The 22,431-nt window shown below is 39.8% G+C and overlaps 1 protein-coding gene across 3 annotated transcripts in view; it reads left to right on the top strand.

The window, feature by feature from the left end:
• Nucleotides 1-22,431, top strand: part of FBXO25 (F-box protein 25) — a 65,056-nt gene that overhangs the window by 18,431 nt on the left and 24,194 nt on the right. For 2 of the 3 annotated variants that reach the window (XM_025394828.1, XM_025394829.1), the window contains exons 3-5: nt 7,602-7,705; nt 9,141-9,190; nt 12,091-12,183. In XM_025394828.1, coding sequence (XP_025250613.1) covers nt 7,602-7,705; nt 9,141-9,190; nt 12,091-12,183 — 247 coding nt within the window. The remainder of the gene's footprint in view (nt 1-7,601; nt 7,706-9,140; nt 9,191-12,090; nt 12,184-22,431) is intronic. The other variant, XM_025394830.1, reaches the window with a different exon arrangement.

The raw sequence follows: 22,431 nt of genomic DNA, 5'->3' as shown, positions 1-22,431 counted from the left end.
GCTCAATGTTTAGCTCACATTTAAAAGTGAGAACATGTGGCATTTGGTTTTCTGTTCCTGCATTAATTTGCTTAGGATTAAGTCAAGCTCCATCCGTGTTGCTGCAAAAGATGTGATTTTATTCCTTTTTTATGGCTGTGTAGTATTTCATGGTATATGGGCACCACATTTTCTTTATCCAGTCTACCATTGATGGGCACCTAGGTTGATTCTGTGTCTTTACTATTGTTAATAGTACAGCGATGAACATATGAGTGCGTGTGTCTTTTTGGTTGAATGATTTATTTTCTTTTGGATATATACCCAGTAATGGGGTTGCTGGATAGAATGGTACGTCTATTTAAGTTCTTTGAGAAGTCTCCAGACCACTTCCCACAGTGGCTGGACTAATTTACATTCCCGTCAACAGTGTATAAAGCATTCCCTTTTCTCCTCAGCCTTGCCAGCATCTGTTGTCTTTAGACTTTTTAGTAATGGCCATTCTGGCTGGTGTCAGATGGTATCTCATTGTGGTTTTGATGCATTTCTCTAGTGCTGTGTGGTACTGAGTCTTTTTCATGTTTGTTGGCCACTTGTATATCTTTGAGAAGTGCCTGTTCATGTCCTTTGCCCATTTTTTAATGGGGTCATTTGTTTTTTTGCGTAAGTTCCCTGTAGATTCTGGATATTAGGCCTTTGTCAGATGCATAGTTTGCAAATAATTTCTGTCATTCTGTAGGTTGTCTGTATTCTCTGTCAGTAGTTTCTCTTGCTGTGCAGAAGCTCTTTCATTTAATTAAATTCTACTTGCCAATTTTTGTTTTTTGTTGCAGTTGTTTTTGGGAACTTAGCCAAAAATTCTTTGCCAAGGCCAATGTCAAGAAGAGTGTTTCCTAGGTTATCTTCCGGGATCTTACATTTTGAGGTCTTACGTTGAAATCTTTAATATATTTTGAGTTAATTTTTGTATATGGTGAAAGATAGAGGTCTGGCTTCAATCTTCTATATATGGCTAGCCAGTTATTCCAGCACCGTGTATTGAATAGGATGGTCTTTCTCCACCGCAGTTTTTGCTGGCCTTGTTGAAGATTGGATGGTTGCAGGTGTGTGGCTTTATTTCTGAGTTTTCTGTTCTGTTCATTGGTCTATGGGTCTGTTTTTGTACCAGTACAGAAGCTGTTTTGGTTACTGGGGCTTTAAAGTATAGTCTGAAGTTGAGTGTGATGCCAGTGTGATGCCTCTGGCTTTATTCTTTTTGGTTAGGATTGCTTTGGCTATTTGGGCTCTTTTTTCATTCCATATGAATTTTAGAATAGTTTCTTATTCTTCTTAAATGCATTTTACAATTAATTTGTTTAGCGCTAAGAAAAAAACATGATTTTATATTGCAATAGCATTAAATTTAATGTTTTTTTAAAAAATATGTTTCATCTACTTCTAACTTATTGCAGAGAGTTTTATAAAATTGCCTGTAATGATTTTTTACTGGTTTTCTTCATTTTTATAAATCAAACATCCTTGTAACCACACCCAGGTCAAGGAATAGAACTTGATCATAATCATCCCAGAAGCACCCCCCACATGTCCCATTTCTATTATAATCTACTTCCTCTCCCAAAAAATAACCACTTCCCAAACTCTTACGGTAATCATTTCCCTAATCTTTATAGTTTTATCACCAAGTGTATATCCCTAGACACTATAATTTAGTGTTTTTTTATTCTTAAAATTTGATATGTTTTTTTTTAAAGTCTCTTTTAATCTACACACTTTTCTCTCTATCCCTTTCTTTTTCTTATCTTTTACAATTTTTAAATTTTCTTCTCTTAGCACTTGTAACTTTCTTTTTTTTTTTCCTAATCAGATAGTTAGTGGTTTGTTTTGATTGATTATTTTCTCTTGAGAGCCAGCTTTTGGATTTGCTTCTTAGTTCTATTCTTTTTCTACTTAATAATATCTGCTTTTATTTGTAATAATTCCACCCTTTCTTTTGGTTCACTTATTCTTTTTCTGGCTTTCTCAGTTATATGTTTAAATAATTTATTTTTATTATTTAAATTTGTATTGATATAGGTATTTAAGCTATAAAGTTTCTTGTGACATTTTCTGAGTCCTATACATTCTCTCTATATTTTCCCAGCCTTTTATAGCTGTATATCTTATATGCAGTATGGTGCTTGATTTTGCTTTGTGAACCGATCCAAGACTGTTTTCCATTTAATAGGTGAGCCAAGTCCGCTTTTTACATGACAGATAACAAGGAACCACCTTGTTCTGTTTTATTTGCTTTTACCCTTTTGGTATTTAAGAGGGCTTTCTTGTTTTCTTTTTTTTCTTTCTTTCTTTTTTTTTTTTCCCTTTTACCCTAATGCCTTTATAGCAAACCCTTAGATTCTTTTGTTGGCTCCCCACAGTACCCAATACTGCAGTTAGCTGATGGACACCCCACTCCCGGTTGGCCCCTGCACATCTTCTCCCCGTCCCTACCACTTCTCTGGTGGTGGTTCTTTGTCTGCATTGTCTGAGCTGGTAACCATGGCATGCTGCACCTTTATCACCATCATGTGCCAGCAGCTCCACAAATAAATACAGACCACCCGGCAGCCACAACTTTGCCTCTGCCTCTAGTCATTTTGGTTTCCGGAGCTTATTCTTTAGTGGGTCGTCCCTCAGCTCCTGGTCATCATACTTCCTGTGTTTGTGTGTACTCATAAAAAATATGTGTGACTTTTATCCTTGATGGTCACTATTTAGATGTTAAATCTTTGGCTTGTATTGTTTTCCTTTGAATATCTTAAATATGTTACTGAACCTATTCTATTCTGGACCTGTAATCCCTACTGCAAAGCCACTCACAAGTCCAGTTTTCATCATTTCTGATTTTACAGACATGTATTCTTAAGGGGGAGGAATTTATAGAACTGAAAACCATGTGAATACCCTAGTCATGAGGTGGCTGATTTTGTCTGTCCAGGTAAGATGGTGCGGGTAGGGGGTGTGGTGGTCCAAGTGGCACACGCAGGAAGTCACAGGATGTGGGAGGCATTGTTCTGTGTGCCCTGTGCACAGAGTGTGTGATGCCCTTTGATGGGTTTGCAGCCTCATCTGGTGGACTTCCTGGCACAACCCTTCTTTAAGGTTGCTGCATCTGAAGCTCTTTAAGACGGCGTTTCCCTTCGGCCAGATTGCACTCTGTGCACAGTGCAGTTGCTTCTCCCTGTGGAGTGAGATGGGCCCACATTGTCTGTGGCTCCACCTGGCCTTGGTGCTTATTGCTCTCTGCTCTGCTGCTCCCTTCATGTAACGAGGGTGTGTTAAGAGTCTGTAAGTGTGTTGTGTTAGATATTTAGGAAGGGAATGTTAATCCTAAAAATAGGTTTCCCATCTTTTAACTTATATAAAATTGACTGGACTTTTTCTTCTGGATTATCTTTTTATAATTAGAGACTAATAATACACTGATATGAAGTAGCTTTGTATTAGGAAAATGGATAAATGTAAACATTCGCCTACCAGGAGAAAATAATATGACCTGATTGGAAAATGTATGGATAAAAAGCTAAGTTTAGTAGGTAGCCATTGATGAACAGAGTAAGTTAAGACAACCATTGGGGATTGTTAGAGCAGAGATTGTAGCTCCCTTCTGAGGAGGAGCTGACCAAAATGTAGTCCAACTCCTGCTTGACAGAAGAGGTACAGCCAAACTGATCCAAAGGAAATGTCAGAGGAGGCCAGGTGGGGATGTAAACAACTGTATTTGAGGGTTTGTTCCACTTTGTTTTGGTTTTGGTGAAATTATCACATTTTGCATGTTATATTACCTTGGCACTTGGAATCATGGCATTTATGCTGAGATTTTTTCTCCCTGACGTCTCTTCTGTTTGATAGCATGTATGTACCTTTCATAATCAATATCAAACTGAAGTAACTTAAAAAGATAGATAATTGTATTCATTTTCTAGGGTTCCATAACCACAAACTCAGTGGCTTAAAACCACAGAAATGTCTGTCCTCACAGTTCTGGAGGCCACAAATCCAAAATCAAGGGCTTGGCAGGGTTGCTTCCTAATGGCAACTCAGGAAAGTTGAGTTTATGAGTATGTATTATTTTTTACTACATGTAGTATAGTACTTTAATAATTATTAAAACTTAAGTCATTCACAAATATCATTTTTCTTACTGGTAATAAAAGTTTTCTGACATATCTTACAGCAATATAGTTAAGAACTGATGCCCTTGATTAGCAGTTTTAAAAACCAGAGGCTTACCCTAGCCTGTCTTACTTTCCTAGACTTGTGTGGAAATGATTTGAAGATAATGGCCCATAACACCACATTCCTGTAAAGCCTGTGCTTAGAACCCTAGAGTGGTCTGGGAGATGAAGATTAAGACCTTGTTGTCCATCTCTTAAGGAAAATACCATCAGAGGAAAATGCAAATCTTGTTATAGGTCATCACGAGAATGAGGATTATAATGTATAGAGATTGGGGCTTAATTATGGGAAATAGTTCTGTTTTGGCTCTAGTTTACTTCTGTTTGGAGTTGTTTTGTTGATTCTTCTCTATTCTCTTCTCTTCCTTTTCTTGAGTGGAAAGGAACTTGGGAAAGTCATGCACTGGCCTTGGGTTGTCAGAGGAAACTTGGAATGTCATTGCCTTTTGGGCACATTTGCAAGCAAGGGGGTGACATATGCTGTGGTGTGGCCTGGGTGTGGGGAGTTGAGGGCTGTTAGCTCCATCATTCAGACATGTTTTAAGTTTATGGAAACTCTGTGTTTCTTACAAGTGCATTTGTGCCCTGTATTTTCAGCTTGTGTTGTATGAGGTTCTATTCTTTGTTTTTAACACTTCCCGCCCCCACCCCATCCCTCCGACATGCACCTCAGACAGCATGAACAAGACAAGCTGCTACTTCCTCTCCTCTCTTACACACTGTCTCTTTATCTTTAATTACAACAAAATACACATAGCATAAAATTGCCATCCTAACCATTTTTGAATGTACGAGTTCAGTGCTGTTAAGTACATTCACATTATTGTGCAACCGTTACTACCATCCATCTCTGGAACTTTTTCTTCTTCCCAAACTGAAGCTCTGTCCCCATTAAGTGCTAACTTTTCATTCTCCAGCACCCCCAGACCTAGTAACTGGCTTTCTACTTTCTGTCTGTATGATTTGACTTTTCTGAGTACCTCATATAAGTCACATCAGACACTGTCCCTTTGTGACTGTCTTATCTCACTCAGCATAATGTCCTCAAGTTTCAGCCCTGTTGTAGCATGTGTCAGCATTTCCTTTTTCAGACTGAATAATATTCCATGTTGTGTATAGTGTACACCACAGTTTGTTTATTCGGCCACTGATGGACATGTGGGTTGTTTCCATGTTTAGCTGTTGCAAGTAATACTGCTGTGAACGTGGGTATACAGGTATCTTTCATTCTCCGCTTTCGGTTCTTTTGAAAATATACCCAGAAGTGAAATTGCTGGATCATATGGTAATTGTATGTTTAGTTTTTTGAAGAACCTCCATACTGTTTCCTATAGCAGCTATACCGTCCTCCATTTCCACCAACACTGCACGAGGGATCCAGTTTCTCCACATCCCTGTCAACACTTGTTACTTTCTTTCTTTCTTTCTTTTAATTTGCCAGTAGCCTCATAATGAGTGTGAGGTAGTATCTCATTGTAGTGTTAATTTGCATTTACCTAACAATTTGTGATACGGAGCATCTTTTCATGGGCTTGTTGGCTGTTGTATCTCTTCTTTGGAGAAATGTCTGTTGAAGGTGTTTGACATTTTTTAATCAAATTGTTGGGCAGTTTCCCTTGTTTTTAAGTCAGAGTAGGTGATGTTTGTCTTGCTCATGAAACAAAGGTTATAAAAAAAGAACATGTTTGCTATGAAATGTAGTTGATACATGCAGAATGGAAAGATTTATAAATTAAATACTCCTTTATTAACATTTTAATGTGTTGAATTTAAATTTCAGAAGCATTCATCTTTCTTCTCTACTTGTACATTTTTGTTTACCTGACAGTGTAAAACCCACAACCCCAAAATAATGGCTTTTTCCCCGTTTAAAATACTTTGTAAAAATAGTAGCCTAGTTACTGGTTTCTCTAAAGTAGCCATTTTCCCTTGGTTGTCATTTGTGAGCCCAGGCTTAGTCCTCAAGTCTAACATAGACTCCCCAAGGCCCTAACACTGAAGTTCTCTGAGCCCTGCCACTGCCCACGTGGGCCCAAGAAGTGTCCCAGCAGTGCCCAAGAAGGTCACCTCCACCTGTGGAATCCACAGTGTGGGTAGCCCCCAGGGAGCCACAGCCATCTAGGCCCAGATTCACAGGAGGACGCGGTTACTGCAAGTATCTGAACCTGGCCCCACCACCTATGGGCAGAATTGATTCCAGCTCAGTTTGTAATTTTCATTAGAAAAGCCCTTTTAGATTCTAAAGCTTCTACATTCAGTATTTCAATCAATGATAACAAACTGGTATAAGACTAAATATGAAATACAAACATCAACACATTTCTATAAATTGGTGTTATAATGTCTGCTACAAAAAGTTCAGTTGTTTGTATGTTTTTCAAATGCGCTTTGCTTGTCTTGATGATTTACAACTGTTGGCACTGCTGTTTAAAGTCTGTTCTGACAGTGAGAAATTGACTCATTTGGCAGAGTCAGCGGTTTTTACTAAAAGTGAATACTGGTGAGTAGAAAGGAGCTTGTATACAATTTTCTTGTCCAAGAACAATGAGCGGGAAATAAGCAATTTTAGTTCCTTGGATTTGAGCATCACTCTCGCATGCCTCCACCAACCAGCTTGTCTCCACCAACCAGCTTGTCTCCACAGAGCTTCCTTCCTCACTTTAGGCTGAAAATCTGTTATCAGTGTGTGGAAAATAAAAATTTTACACATCTTTAGTTTTGAAGATATGGATTATTACTATTTACAGGTTTTTTTTTTTTCACTATAAGGAAGAAATTTTTTAAAAAGTAAAAGGTGTTCACATTGTCTAGTTATTGCCTTATTTGATTTTCTTGTTTCACGAAGAAGAAAAACTTTTAATTAAATGTGTTTAAATAGTAAAAATATACATGTCACTTCTCCTGGTTCCACTTAAATGTATTAACATGTATTTGGTTGGTGCTTAATAAAAAAATGTTCAGCGAATAATTAACTTCAGCTAAACCCTTAAAAATATAGGGAGTAAACAGAAATATTGAGTGGTTACTCAGCATGGGGTAAGGGATACAGCAAGTCATTGGTCAGTATCGGGTATCATCATATTCTTACCATCTTTTTTTCTGGAGTTTTAGTAGTTGTTTTTAAAAAATCTCTATGTTTTAATAAAGCATTTCGATGTTTGAAACTACCTTGGATAAGCATATCAAGACCCTTGAGAGGTTCTAAAACATGTTCAGCACTTTCTGGTATAATATTCTCAAAGAACCAGGACACATCTTATTTCTCAAAATGAAAAAAAAAAGTATTAGACATTACCCTTGTAATTTCAAGCCCACAATCTGTCACTTTGAAGTGTTTGTATCGTTTTACAAAAGCCAAATGAAGATATCCCTGAAAAAATATTTTAATAGAATATATCTTTATTTCAGTATCTTAAATAGTGAAGATGGAGAAATATTCAATAATGAAGAGCGTGAATATGCATCCAAAAAAAGGAAAAAGGACCATTTTAGAAATGACACAAATACTCAAAGTAAGATCATTCTCATTAATTTTATTTTGTCGATTATGTTGAAATACTAAATTACTCTGACAATGCTATCTTATGAAATAAAAGGTGATACAAATATGTAAATAACAGCCCAGTATCCAGCATCACCCACTTATTTAGTGGTCAGACTTTTTGCAGCTCAACCGTTTCAGTGGGTAAGATGTGCAAAAACAAAATGAGAGATGGCACAACCCACAAAACAGCCATGCATATGATCTTGAATTCAACTCATTCTTGAGCAGTGAGGCCAAACTGAGGGGTGTCCTGACTTGAGTTTCGAAGTGACTGAAGATTCAGAGCAGGAGACAGACATTCAGAGCTGTAGTTTAGGATGTTAGATGGCAGCAGGGGAAGGCTGGAGGTGGGACCTGTCTGTGAGAGGGCGTAGGGCTCTATCATGGCACTGCCTTGCAGTATATCCGTGAGTTACCAAGACACATGTTCGTCTATAGTAGGCTCCCTTACCTCAGGGGATAGACCTTCAGTGGATGCCTGAAACTGTGGATAGTACCGAACCTTATGGATACTATGGGTTTTTTTTCTATATATACACACTTATAATAAAGTTTAATTTATAAATTAGGCACAGCAAGAGATTAACAACAATAATAAAATGAAACAGTTATAGCAAGATGGCCGCCATCGCTCCTCTTGCACTTTGGGGCCATTATGAAGTATGATAAGGGTTCTCTAAACACAAGCACTGCGATACGTCAACAGTTGATCCGACAACCAAGACGGCTACTGAGTGATCAAGGGGCAGGTAGTGTAGGACTTGCTTGACAAAGGGAGGATTCCCATCCCAGGCAGGACAAAGCAGGACAGTGTGAGATTTCATGACACCACCCAGAACGGCACAGAATTTAAAACTTAGGAACGGTTTATTTCTGGAATTTTCCATTTAATGTTTTCAAGCCAAAACTGACTGTGGGTAATTGAAACTGTAGAAGGTGAAACTGTGAATATGGGGGAGACTACTTTATGAAGAAGATAGGGTCACATGGAGAATACAGTTAGTGTGATTCTTGAAACTTTTAAGATTTATCTGAAAAATGTGTTTCTGTGGAGTACCATACAGAGCAATAGAAGAATAGAACTTTTTATTAGGGTACGTAGGAATTTAGTAATGTAATTGCATTTTATAATCATTTATGTCTTCATATGGCTTCAGTTGTTAATAATACTAATTTTCTTCTAAGTTACTAGGACTTGGTACTGTCTGAAATCATTGTTCATATCTTAAACTGATTTAAGAAACAAGGCAATTCTGTTTGCATTGAACCAAGTAAAAGCATTTCTTGTGAATATAGTAAGTCAGATAATTTTGTTAACATGTCCAATTATTTAAATTCCTTTAAAATCTTCATTTTTGAAATGATTTGCCAGATTTAAAAAACCAAGTTAATTTTTATTCTAGGTTTTTATCGTGAAAAATGGATCTATGTCCATAAAGAAAGCACAAAAGAAGTAAGTATTCTTTTATAAATAAGAGAGTATCTTGGATTGTTTCTGTTCAATGTGGAGTCACGTTAAATACATTTATTAATAAAGTTGCATAAAACACATTTCTTTTGCAATATCAGATCTATGGTTCAAATTCTGACAGATAATAGCATATGAGGAGCTTTTGAGGTAGTGGTTCTCCATTGTGTGTGCTTGCATGTGCGTGTGGTATGTGACTGTATTTGTGCATACATTGGTGTGTGTTGTATATATGGTGTGTATGTATGGTTGTGCATGTATTTGCACACATTGGTGTGTGGGATGTATGGTGTGTGTTAGCATGTGGTATATGTGTGCAGTGTGTGGTTCCTGCCTACCTGTACATATCTGAGTCAGCAGCAGGCCTATTTAAACCAAGCATGGACTCCTGCAGTCATACGCATTTTCTCTGTGTTAGCATGAACCTCTGATGCTGATGGGCGTGTGTCCTCCCTGTGGCATGTTTTGGAGCGTAGGACATCTGTGAGCCCCCTCATTCCACGTAAAGAGTGGCTAACATGAAATTAGTAATTGGGTTGGGTTTGCGCAGAGCCGTGTGAACTCCTTCCCTGCCTTTCTTTTCCCAAGTTAGGCTAAAGCTTTTTCATGAGCCATAAGACAAACCAGAGAGCTTCAAGCTGTTTCCTGTTTCTTTACTAGGATCAGGGAAGTTGAGTTCCTTTTATAGTCCTAGAAACTCTGCATTTGCCTTATTTTGCAACAATTGGGGAAAATAATTTAGGGAACTATTGTCTATCATCTGTTTTTTTAGGGTAAGTTAAATATTCCAGAAATGTTTATAGATGCTCTGAAGCTAGTCCAGCTTCCTAGAAACTGAAGGATTAGATTCTGAGAAAGAAAACTTAATCTATTCGGTTATGGTTAGTGGGTATAGAATGAATCAGATCCTTAGTATACACTCTAATATACCATTAGAAGATTGTTTGACAGAATCTAACCTAGTTTTTAAAAAACGAAATTTAGTGCTCATGAAAGACCATTAAATATTTCATCTGCTCTGTTGCCATCCTGATTACAGAGCGGAGGATCCCATCCAAGCTAGCATGTGCAGGAAAAGAGGATCTTATTGTGAGGCTATGGGAATGTTCCCTGGAATCCCAGGAACCAGGATCCTAGAACCAGGTTGAGAGGGACCAGAACTAGGACTGGGCGCTGGTGTCATGTCTCCACACCGTCACCTGGTATAGAGCAAGTGCCTGCTGCTTATCCATGCTAGCTGGTGTCTCACCGCTCTGAGGTTACATGCTGTGGTTCTAGGTCCAGACATGCTCTTTGTGGTCTGCTCTGTGAATCAGATTTAATTTTCAGTTGTGAGATGGGTGGTGACCTTGGAAAGTGCCTGCTGCACCATCATGTAGAATTAAGAGAGAGAAATAAAATAGGAATATCAACTGTGAGGGATTTCAGATAATTATCTATATCAAAATTAGCATTTCCTTTCCCCCAGAGTTCCCAGGAAAATGTTTTCTGCATAGCAAGCACTCAGTCAACATATTTGGATGTTTTAAATGAATTTCGTTGAGTTGTGCACACAGTAGGGCGATTGGGGTTGACGCACAGAAGCACATGAGCCTCTGAGTATATCAGCTATCAGAGACAAAGGTGCTGTGACTCCAGCTGCTTTCTCTAGGACATCTCAAGTCACCTGTTTGGAATTTGAGATCAATCATCTCATGTTTTTTATTATTGTTCTCCAGCTTATTTATCTCTACAACTTTGAAATGAAAATCTGTAGATTTTAAATATTTCAAATATGGAGGATGGAAATGGAGTTTAAAATGACTTCTGAAACCTAATGTGCTAATCTACACAAACCAGTATAGGATAAGGGTGTATCATGGCAGAAAAACATCTAAGAGAATAGCAGCAGTGTTTACAGTACTGAAAATAAATTGTTTCATTTTCTTCCTTTGGTTCTTGGACCTGTGGATCTAATCACCAGTTTTTTTGGTGTTTTGGGTTCTTGGCATCCGTGCTCCCAGCCTGAAAGCTGCCCATGGTCACAACCAGCACTTGCCTTCAGCCCTCTCCATCCCAATGCTGGTTTTCAGAGGCACCTTCTTGCTGCCGAAGCGCCTCTCCCAGCTGTGATCCTTGTGGTTGAGCATACTTCCAACCTGGGCAGTGCATGCCTCCCCCGCAGAGAAATCCTGTGTTTCAACTGTATATTTATAACACCTACATCCTTACAATGCAGCTAAGCACGTGATTTATGTATTTTTAGTTGCGTAGCCTAGAATAATCCAGTTTTTTTATGATCTTAGCCTTAACGTCATCCACACCCCAGTTTGTCCCCAGCAAAATAAACCAGCAAGATTTTTTTAAAAATTTTCTATTATACTTTAAGTTCTAGGTTACATGTGTACAACGTGCAGGTTTGTTACATATGTATACATGTGCCATATTGGTGTGCTGCACCCATTAACTCATCATTTACATTAGGTATATCTCCTAATGCTGTCCCTGCCCCCTCCCCACACCCCACGACAGGCCCCGGTGTGTGATGTTCCTCTTCCTGTGTCCAAGTGTTCTCATTGTTCAATTCCCATCTATGTGTGAGAACATGCGGTGTTTGGTTTTCTGTTCTGCAAACCAGCAAGATATTTAATATACATTTTTCTTTGTCATTACTTCAGCAGGTGGTAAAAAATGTCAGTTAACGGTGTCTCAGTTATACATAAACAGCTTAAATTATTAGCATTGCTATAATTTTACTATTCTCTCATCTAAATCTAAAATCAGTCTTCAGGATAAAAACAAATGTCCTTTGCCAAAATGTTTTTTTAATTGCACAATTAATTGACATTAACTGCCAGTTCTTTTTGGCTGATTGACTAATTTTAACTTCTGTGTTGCTCTTCCAGAGGCATGGCTATTGCACCTTGGGAGAGGCCTTTAATCGGTTAGACTTCTCAAGTGCAATTCAAGATATCCGAAGGTTTAATTATGTGGTCAAAGTAAGTGTTCTACATGAAAAACTACTTTGATGACTCTTTTGAACAATTATATTTTGAAGATTGTAAGTGTACAACGTTTAAGATGCTTTTGGCAGCTTGAAGCTGTGCCTGTTTGCTGCATATAATCGAAAAACAGAAGGGAACAAGTTCAGGAGAAAACAGTGAGATTGGAGGATTTCTCCAGTGTTGGTGGCAGAGGTTGCAGAGCCTCAGTGGGAGCAAACAGTCATCTCCCTGTGGCTCTGTGGTTGCTGAGGATGCCACAAAGTGGTCCCCCGGGGGTTGCACCATGCATCTACGTACCGTGTCAGTGATAGAACGGTCATGGGATCTTTACCTGATGATTTCGCAAATGTTTTCTGCTTCACGTTTTTCACAAAGAATGAGCCTTACGTCACAGAGGAAGAAGTAGCTAATAGAAAACAGGAATTTCATACAAAATAGAATTCCACAAAAGCCTTATTGCATTAATGATATCCTTTTGGAAGAAACTTTTATCTTGGGCCACACTCAAAAAGAAAGAATCATAGCCATATATTCCATTTATTGTTTGCTTTTGTCTAAAGATTAATTACTATGTGATTTATGCACCTTCATTCTATGGATAAAATAGAAGCTGTAGTTTATGAAGCTATTAATTTTGTGTTTCTAATGGTTCTGTGAGACATTGGAAAATGTTTCCTTTAATTGCTTTTAGACATTTAAAAGTGCTACTGGGAGGACAGAAAATTTAGGGAATTAAATAACTGTAAGTCTTAGATAATTTTATTTGTTATGTTTGGTTCTGAGCAGAATTTCCAGGGCTTCTTATGTAACTACTACTTACAACTCCTGTTGTGCTCCATTCTTCACTGAAGCCCAGCCAACACATGCAGGCTGGACTTCCCCGGTGTTTTCTGAGTCCTCCTTTAGATATTTACACGCTGGCCAGCAGGGTGTTCTCGATAGGTACCTTTCTTGTAGATGATGGAATGCACATTTGACTCAGCCTTGTGGAAATTTTCAAGACTTAAGTAGGCAGGAAAAACATCAGCAGAGAGGTCTGTTTAGCAGTAACTATTTCTCCATGTAGCTCTCTGATAGTTCAGACCATACTGAGTTGCTTTATAGTAGCAATTCTCGACCATCTGTCTACATAAAAGGATTTAATTCTTGGTGTGAGTGAGAGAGTAGGATGGGGCACAGGAGGAAGTCATTGGCTCCTGGTCATTTCTGTGCTGGGTGCCCTGCTCTGTCATCTTTGGTCACTGACTCTGGAGAAGGTGCGAGTGTTTTGTGCTTTATCAGAGGGGGAGTCCATAGACCAGGGCCAGTATTTTATCAGTTTCAGTCATTTGAATGACTGCATGATTTTTTTTTGTCTGTGTACCACATACTACTATAATTTGCTAAGTAGCTTTTCTTCAAATTTACTTTTTTAAACAGAAATACCTACTTAACCTCATCCTAAACACTAATACCTGTGAAATGGTAAATTTTCTGTCGGTCGTTTGTCTAATACGTATAAAATAAATGCATAACTATAAAAATTAAAATGTGCTATGCACTCATGTACCAACTAAACTTACCTTGCAACCGTCTTGAGAAGGGCTGTGTTTCTCCAAACCACCTCTCAGAGGTGAAGCAAGGGAACTGGTGAGCCTAGGAAGCAGAAGGGCTGCATTGTTGCATGACTGTCCCAGCAGCCTCACAGGTCTGTGCATCTCTGTTGATTGCTGCCTTCGAAGCAGAGCCTTGCTTGGCTCATCTGTGTTCCTGCTCTGTGGGAATCCCACCTTCCCTCTCCTGCAGTCGCTCCAGACCTTTCACAAGTCCAGCAAAGTTACCTCTAAAAGGTGATTTACTCATGCTTACCTTCTGCTAAAAACAAAAACAAGCAGCAGCCTTTGTGACTGTGGGAAAGCCTGAGCCTGTGTCTTGCCTTGGATTGAGCTCCTGCATGTCCCCATCCTAATTCTGCCCTCCCTGGCCCATGCCAGTACCCTCTTCCATTGGCTTTCTTTCAGTGTGTACTATTTTTTTTTTTACTTTATCAAGTGCATTTATCATGCATGCTGTGCAGGTATTTGGTATTTGTTTGCTGTTTTAAATGTTTATAGCAACACTTACTGCAACAACTGAGAGGATTCTCTTGGAGTTCTTCTAAATAATATGATTTTCCATAATTTAGGCTAAATTGTCCATAATGTCACTCAGTATTATTAGAATACCTATAAACTAGAAACGTAGAAGCATTTTTTTGAAATGCTTGATAAAAGGTTTCCTTTTTTTCTAACAGCATTTAGTAATATCTGCCCTTAAGAATTTGTGTGCAAAACTTAATATGTATCTTTTTTGTTTTGTTTTGTTTTGTTTTGTTTTTAGGTGGAGTCTCACTCTGTTGCCCAGGGTGGAGTGCAGTGGCACGATCTCTGCTCACTGCAACCTCTGCTTCCTGGGTTCAAGTGATTCTCCTGCCTCAGCCTCCTGAGTAGCTGGGATTACAGGCATGCACCATGATGCCTGACTAATTCTTTTTTGTATTTTTAGTACAGATGGGGTTTCACCATGTTGGCCAGGCTGGTCTCAAACTCCTGACCTTAAGTGATCCACCTGCCTCGGCCTCCCAAAGTGCTGGGATTACAGGTGTGAGCCACCATGCCCAGCCTGTATCTTTCAACTAACATTTTGTTTTATGTAAAATCATTTTGTCCATCTAAACTTACGAATTTTAAACTGAGACTAATCAATAATTACTAGTCTTAGGATAAAAGCTAGTATAGAATATAGTGTTCAATTACAGATTGTTTCAGTTGTCAAAGATACGTAGTTTGGAATGGAAATTTCGTTTTTACTCTAATCTTTGAAGTTGAGTTTGAGCCAGGTGTGGTGTTAGAGGCATAAAATGGCCCCAGCTTTTGTTCACTGTCCAGGGGCAGATGCTCTTCACTCAAGGCAGGAGGAGCCTGTCAGTGTTGGCATCGCTGAGCACCTCCTGTGTGCAGATCAACGTACCTTGTCTTTTCTAACTAATCCTTTCAAGAAACTTTGAAATCCAGTTCTGTTCACACTCCCACCATGAAATCTTGTTTGCCAGTGATCACAGGGTTTTGGCAATACCAACGCAAGCCTACCTGGCTGGGACCTTGGCCTCGCCACCCCCATCATATCAGCAGCACCTCCACCTCCCTGGCCCTCAAGTGTGCCAGTGGTCACGTGTTTAAGTTGCCTGTATCCCCGTCCCAGTTGAGCCCCAGGAGCAGGGGCTTGGTTTGTTCACTGCTGTTCACCCACTGCTGAAAATAACACCCCGTTTGTCAAAGTGGAGTAAGTATGTCCCAGCTGCAGTGAGGAGCTGCACTTCCATGAACTCGGAGGTGCCCAGCAAACCCAGGACGGCTGTAAACACAGAGAGGGAGACCAGTACCCAAAAGCTGTCTGGAGGAAGTAGAACTGGGTCCTGAGCCTGTAGGTTAATGTGACTGTGGGTTTTACACATTTGTTGTCATTCCCTTGGAGTCCTGGGCTTGCGTATAGCACTGAGAAGAACAGCCTGCTCCCTCGCCCCACTGGCAGTCAGGAGGTGGCTTCTGACAGCCAGGCGCGAACAGCCCCAGGCTTGGGAGGTGCATGCAGGGCAGTGCACGGCATGAAAGCTTCCTGAAAGCTACACGGTGTGCAACTGAAATTTATAAAAATGTTAAGTATGCTGTGTTTGCTACACACATCTGTAGAAAAAACATTTTCAGAATTGTAAAGTTTATATATCTAATTTTAGTTATTTGGTAAATTATCTGAAGTACTTCATTCTCTGCCTATGGCTGGACCAATTAGATAGTACATCCAGTGTCACATACTTTCAGGGGTAGAGTATTTTTAGTTTAGTGTCTTGCCACCATTTATTTTTATGTTTTCATTTGCTTTAGATGTAGGCAAAGAGTCGGTCACTGTTGTCTTTATTCAAAAATTTCTGTGTCCCTGGGCATTGCTCTGCCCCTCCAAGACCCCCCAGTCCCGTTTCCTTTAGCCCACCTGCTCCTCATGTCTGGAGATGGACTTCTGCTTCCCAGTATCCTGGGGATCTATTAAATGGGGAAAAGTGGCCAGGTGCAGTGACTCACACCTGCAATCCCAGCACTTTGTGAGGCCGAGGCAGGAGGCCAGCCTGGGCAACATAGGGAGACCCTGTTTTTACAGATAATAATAAGCAAGTAAGGAAAGACATCTCAGGCTAGAATCTCTGGCTATCTGAAGATTTTTTTTTTCAATTTTTTTCATAATTTCTGCTAATGACTACGCCATAGCAGCAAGTTAATAGCAGCAGCCTCACAGCAGCGCATGGGAAAGATGCTCAGTGAGTGACCCTCAGCCCTCCCCGGTGTGGACTTGAGGGTGAGGCAGGGAGGGAGAGAGGCTCTGCAGCCACATGGCCGCTGTTGGAGTTCTCTCTCTTTCTTATTTATTTACTCAGGGATCTCAAGCATATGACTTCATTATCTCATCCATAGTATCTGGTAGATTTTAGCATCTACCTCAGAGCACTGTTATAAAGATTAGATTATTCCATCATAGGAAGCTCTTAGAACAGTCTGTACTCTGTGTTAGCCACTATTTTTATTTTCTTTTGAGGAGGATTTAGGCAGAGGGATGACAGCTGCATGGAGATCCATTTATGACCCAAGAGGTAAAGATGAGAAAATGGGGCCCAGAGAGATGGGCTGAAGGTCACAATGGAATCAAGGACAGAGACCAAAAGTGCAGTCATCCTGACAGCCGTGAAGAGCTTTTTCATTAAGATGTCATTTTCTAAGTCTATAAACTTTGATTTTCCTCTCATGTAAATTAAGTGACTTTCTTAAATGCGTCATGACTTTTTTTTTTCAATTTTTTTTTTTTTAAATTTAAGTTCTGAGATACATGTACAGAATGTGCAGGTTTATTACAGGTATACACATGCCATGGTGGTTTGCTGCACCCATCAACCCGTCATCTCCTTTAGGTATTTCTCTTAATGCTATCCCTCCTCTAGCCCCTGAACCCCCGACAGGCCCTGGTGTGTGATGTTCCCCTCCCTGTGTCCATGTGTTGTCATTGTTCACCTCCCACTTATAAATAAGAACATGTGGTGTTTGGTTTTCTGTTCTTGTGTTAGTTTGCTGAGAATGATGGTTTCCAGCTTCATCCATGTCCTTGCAAAGGACATGAACTCATCTGTTTTTATGGCTGCCTAGTATTCCATGGTGTATATGTGCCACATTTTCTTTATCCAGTCTATCACCGATGGGCATTTGGGTTGGTTCCAAGTCTTTGCTATTGTGAACAGTGCTGCAGTAAACATATGTGTGTGTGTGTGTCTTTATAGTAGAATGATTTATAATCTTTTCATCATGCTACCTGACTTCAGACTATATTACAAGGCTATAGTAACCAAAACAGCGTGATACTGGTACCAAAAACAGAGATATAGACCAATTGAACAGAACAGAGGCCTCAGAAATAACACCACACATCTACAACCATCTAATCTTTCACAGACCTGACAAAAACAAGCAGTGGGGAAAGGATTCTCTATTTAATAAATGGTGTTGGGAAAACTGGCTAGCCATATGCAGAAAACTGAAACTGGACCACTTCCTTACACCTTTTACAAAAATTAACTCAAAATGGATTAAAGACTTAAACATAAGACCTAAAACCATAAAAACCCTACAAGAAAACCTAGGCAATACCATTCAGGACATAGGCATGGGCAAAGACTTCATGACTAAAATACCAAAAGCAATGGGCAACAAAAGCCAGAATTGACAAATGGGATCTAGTTAAACTAAAGCGCTTCTGCATAGCTAAAGAAACTATCGGCCGGGCGCGGTGGCTCAAGCCTGTAATCCCAGCACTTTGGGAGGCCGAGACGGGCGGATCATGAGGTCAGGAGATCGAGACCATCCTGGCCAATACGGTGAAACCCCGTCTCTACTAAAAAATACAAAAAACTAGCTGGGCGAGGTAGTGGGCGCCTGTAGTCCCAGCTACTCGGGAGGCTGAGGCAGGAGAATGGCGTAAACCCGGGAGGCGGAGCTTGCAGTGAGCTGAGATCCGGCCACTGCACTCCAGCCTGGGTGACAGCGAGACTCCGTCTCAAAAAAAAAAAAAAAAAAAAGAAAAAGAAACTCTCATCAGAGTGAAGAGGCAACGTACAGAAAGGGAGAAAGTTTTTGCAATCAATCCATCTGACAAAGGGCTAATATCCAGAATCTACAAAGAACTTAAACAAATTTACAAGAAAAAAGCAATCCCATCAAAAAGTGGGTAAAGGATATGAACGGACACTTCTCAAAAGAAGAAATTTATGCAGCCAACAAGCATATGAAAAAATGCTCATCACTGGTCATTAGAGAAGTGCAAGTCAAAACCACAGTGAGATACCATCTCACAGCAGTTAGAATGGCAATCATTAAAAAGTCAGGAAACAACAGATGCTGGAGAGGCTGTGGAGAAATAGGAACGCTTTTACACTGTTGATGGGAGCAACGGTTGCGTTGTGGAAGACAGTGTGGTGGTGATGATTCCTCAAGGATCTAGAACCAGAAATACCATTTGACCCAGCAATCCCATATGACATTTTAAAATAATGACCTGGCAAATTAGATGGAACTGTCGAAAAGGGCTGTCTTTAAAATTTCAGATCGTATTGCTAATCAAGCTTTTGTTTGCTCTGGTGAGTGTTGTTTTAAGCGACACAATCCAATGCTAATTTATTGTTGTATATTAATTTATTCAGTAGGCCCTGCTATATCCCAAGCACCTGGCAAGTAGTAGGCACTTGTTATTCCTAAAATGAATGAGTGACTGAGCATACAAACCAACTGTTGTATACATAAATATTTTCTAAGTTACTCCAATTATTTTTTACCACAGTTAAACTCCTCCATAAATTCTACTTGAAGAACTATTAAGATACTCTAAGATAATTACATTTTTGCTGATTGTTGTACTGAACCTACAGATTGCTTTTTTGTTTTTTTCCTTCAAACAAACTGCATAGTCAGAAACAGAGGAAGTTATTTTCACTTTTTTTTAAATTTTATGTTGTATTTTTTTGAGACAGAGCTTTGTCGCCCAGGCTGGAGTGCAGTGGTGTAATCTTGGCTTACTGCAACCTCCGCCCCCCCCCCCCCCCCCCCCCCTCCCCTACCTCCCCCCCCCCCCCCCCCCCCCCCGCCCCCGGCTTCAAGAGATTCTCCTGCCTCAACTTCCTGAGTAGCTGGGATTTCAGGCACTTGCCACCACGCCCAGTTAATTTTTGTATTTTTAGTAGAGAGGGGGTTTTGCCATATGGGTCAGGCTGGTCTCGAACTCCTGACCTCAGGTGATCCGGCTGCCTCGGCCTCCCAGTGTGCTGGGATTACAGGCGTGAGCCACTGCGCCCGGCCTATTTCCACTTTATAAAAAGATTCTACACAAAGATGTCCTCTAATTTCCTAAGTTAGCGGGACTTTAGTTATACAGAAAAAGATATATTTACATATATATTTTTCAATTTTCCTAATTGTTGATTCAAGAATTGGTTGTAGGCTATTTAATTCCAGGTACTTCCCTATAATTGCCCCCTTAAAAATGCCAGATTAAAGTGTATTAACAAAGTATGCTAATGCTCTTAAGAACAGATTTGTTAAAGAAAGTCCAAGAAATGACGGTGTTGTCACCATTCAGAAATGTCCATTTCCATTGAAGGAAGTGCTACTCGGCTCATCCGAGAGTTTGACCTCAGTTGAATTAAATTTGACCTTGTAGCTCTGATGTTTTTAAGAAAAATTGAACATAAATTGCTGACAATGGTGGATAGGTGGTGTCAGGCAGTTTGAGCACACTGGGAACATAAGTCTCCTCATTAGATGGCATGCCAAAAAGAGCTTGTTCTCCAGGCAAATATCCAGATTATATTGGAAGTTTGAAATGCCGGTATTAATAATACTCTGCAAGTATCCACCGCCATCTTCATTTTTCTTTAATTCTTACCATATTTATCCTATCAACAAGATAATTTGTAGAGTATGACTAAACACAGCAACTAAGAATGCTTTTACCAAAATAAAATTATATGTTGTGTAATAGTTCAGTTTCAGATAAAAAAGCAGTCTGTCTTTCTGCCAGTGCTAGATGTCAGTGAACATTTGACAGAGGGTCAAAATGGTTCCCAAGAAAAGCAGAGAAAAGGGACAACCCCCAAAATAGAATCACCTCTCACAGACCACTGCTTGAGCAACTTGTGAGTTGTAGGAGGGGCGCTGGTTCCTAAGCCTGAAGTGGAGGACATGTTTTAGTCCAGCCTGCATGAGGTTGTAGTGTGGTGCTTCCTTACCTCGGGGCAGGGGCGGGCAGGCAGTCCACACACTGCTAAAGGACCGAGGAAAGTGGCTGGAGCTTCCAGAGAACTGATGAAAACTACAAAGTCTGCATGGTTCTGCATTGACTTGCTAGATTACATCCCTTTTTTGTAAAAGACAATGAACTTAAGAAGTTTTAAAATTAGATAATCAAAGTTGAGATCACTGAGGGCTGTTCCAGGTTATTAATTCTGTCTGGCACACACACTAGATGGGAAGCAGCAGAGCAGGAAGGCACAAGCACAGATTGTGGGATCCCCCTGCTCTCCAGGTCTGGCGCCTCCCTCCTCAGTGATGTGGCCTTGGGGCCAGCTTCTTCTCTCCCTGCCTCAGTTTTCTCATCTGTAGAGCGGGGATAATAGTAAGACCTACCTCACAGGGGCATTACAGGCATTAGAAGGGCATCAAGTACTTCAGATGGTGCGTTTATAATAATCACTCAGTAAATGCTTACAGTTAATTACAAATCTAAAGGAACCCAAAGGTGAAGACTGAGCAAAGTTGATTTGGTCTGCCCAGTGAAGAATACTTTCTGTGTTCTGTAGTAAGGCTGACTTTAAAAATAGAGGTAGCGGACATTGTTGTTTCTCTTCCCTTCCCCATGTACGTGAGGCCCTTCAGGATCACAGGCACACATGCAGTGACAATTTGCTCCCAGATCCAAGAGTGTTCAGGAATGGACCTCGAATTTCAAATAGCTGTGATTTTATTTAACTTTATCGAATTCTAGTTTTATTATATTATCACCAGAGAGCTTGGCCTTTAAGATCTCTAATTCTTTGAAATGATTAAGTTTTCCTTTGTGGACTTCTTTGTAATTGATTTTTATAAATATTCTATTGATGTGTGAGAAAAATACAGATTCTCTATTTGAAGGATGTACTTTCTTTCTGTTTATCTAATTCTTCCACATCTTTACTTGTTTAGAATTGTCAGATTTGAGGAGATACGCAGTCATGCACCACATAACGAGGTTTTGGTCAGTGACCGACTGCGTGTAGTGTGGTGGCCACATAAGATTATTTCCTATTTTTACTGTACTTTTCCTGTGTTTAAGTAGATTTAGATACACAGATACTTGCCATTATGTTACAGTTGCTGTTCAACTGTATGTTGTGCATGAACATGTTGTATAAGGTCTGTGGTCTAGCTGTATAGGTGTTGTGTAATACACTCTGTGATGTTCACACAGTGACGAAATTACCAACAATGCGTTTCTCAGATTGTAACCCCCTTGTTAAGCGACCCATGACTGTATAAAAAACTTCCTACAGTATTTGTGTTTTTAACAAATATTCATTAAATTCCCAACAGACTTTGCTTTATAGCTAATTAGAGGCTTGTGAATGATGATGGTTTCTTTGTTAAATGTCTTTTGCCCTGTTATCTTAATTACCATTTTAACCGGAAATGCAATCTTTTCAACTATGAACACCACGGCCCTTCTCACCTCTATGCTTATGTATGCCTGGTGGTGTCCATTTTGTAGTCCTGTGTGTGTAACTAGTCTAAACTGACCGTGCTTCTGAAGGATCAGAAGGCTAATCCCATGCCTTCTGCTGATGAGCTCAGTCTTTTTAAAAGGAATTTTAAAACATGATATTAGAGAAATGTAGAAAACGTACTTCGATGATGGGAGGGGAGGTGGTTGGGGAGGCTTATCTCCCAGGGGACACGTATTCTCTGTTCCTGGTATTTCCTCCCCTAGTGGAGCAGCAGTTCCAAAACCAAATGTCTCAAGGGTCCTTTTCACTTTTTAAAATTACTGAGGACCCCAAAGAGATTTGGGTCATGTGAGTTGTATCTATCAATGTTTGCCACATTAGAAATTAAAACAATTTGTAAAATATTTCTGCATTTATTTAAAAGTAACGATTGGGCTGGG

Source organism: Theropithecus gelada, chromosome 8, assembly GCF_003255815.1.
Source record: "Theropithecus gelada isolate Dixy chromosome 8, Tgel_1.0, whole genome shotgun sequence".
Classification (NCBI taxonomy): domain Eukaryota; kingdom Metazoa; phylum Chordata; class Mammalia; order Primates; family Cercopithecidae; genus Theropithecus; species Theropithecus gelada.
The sequence above is the reverse complement of the archived record's forward strand: the minus strand, read 5'-3'. Positions and strand labels throughout refer to the sequence as shown.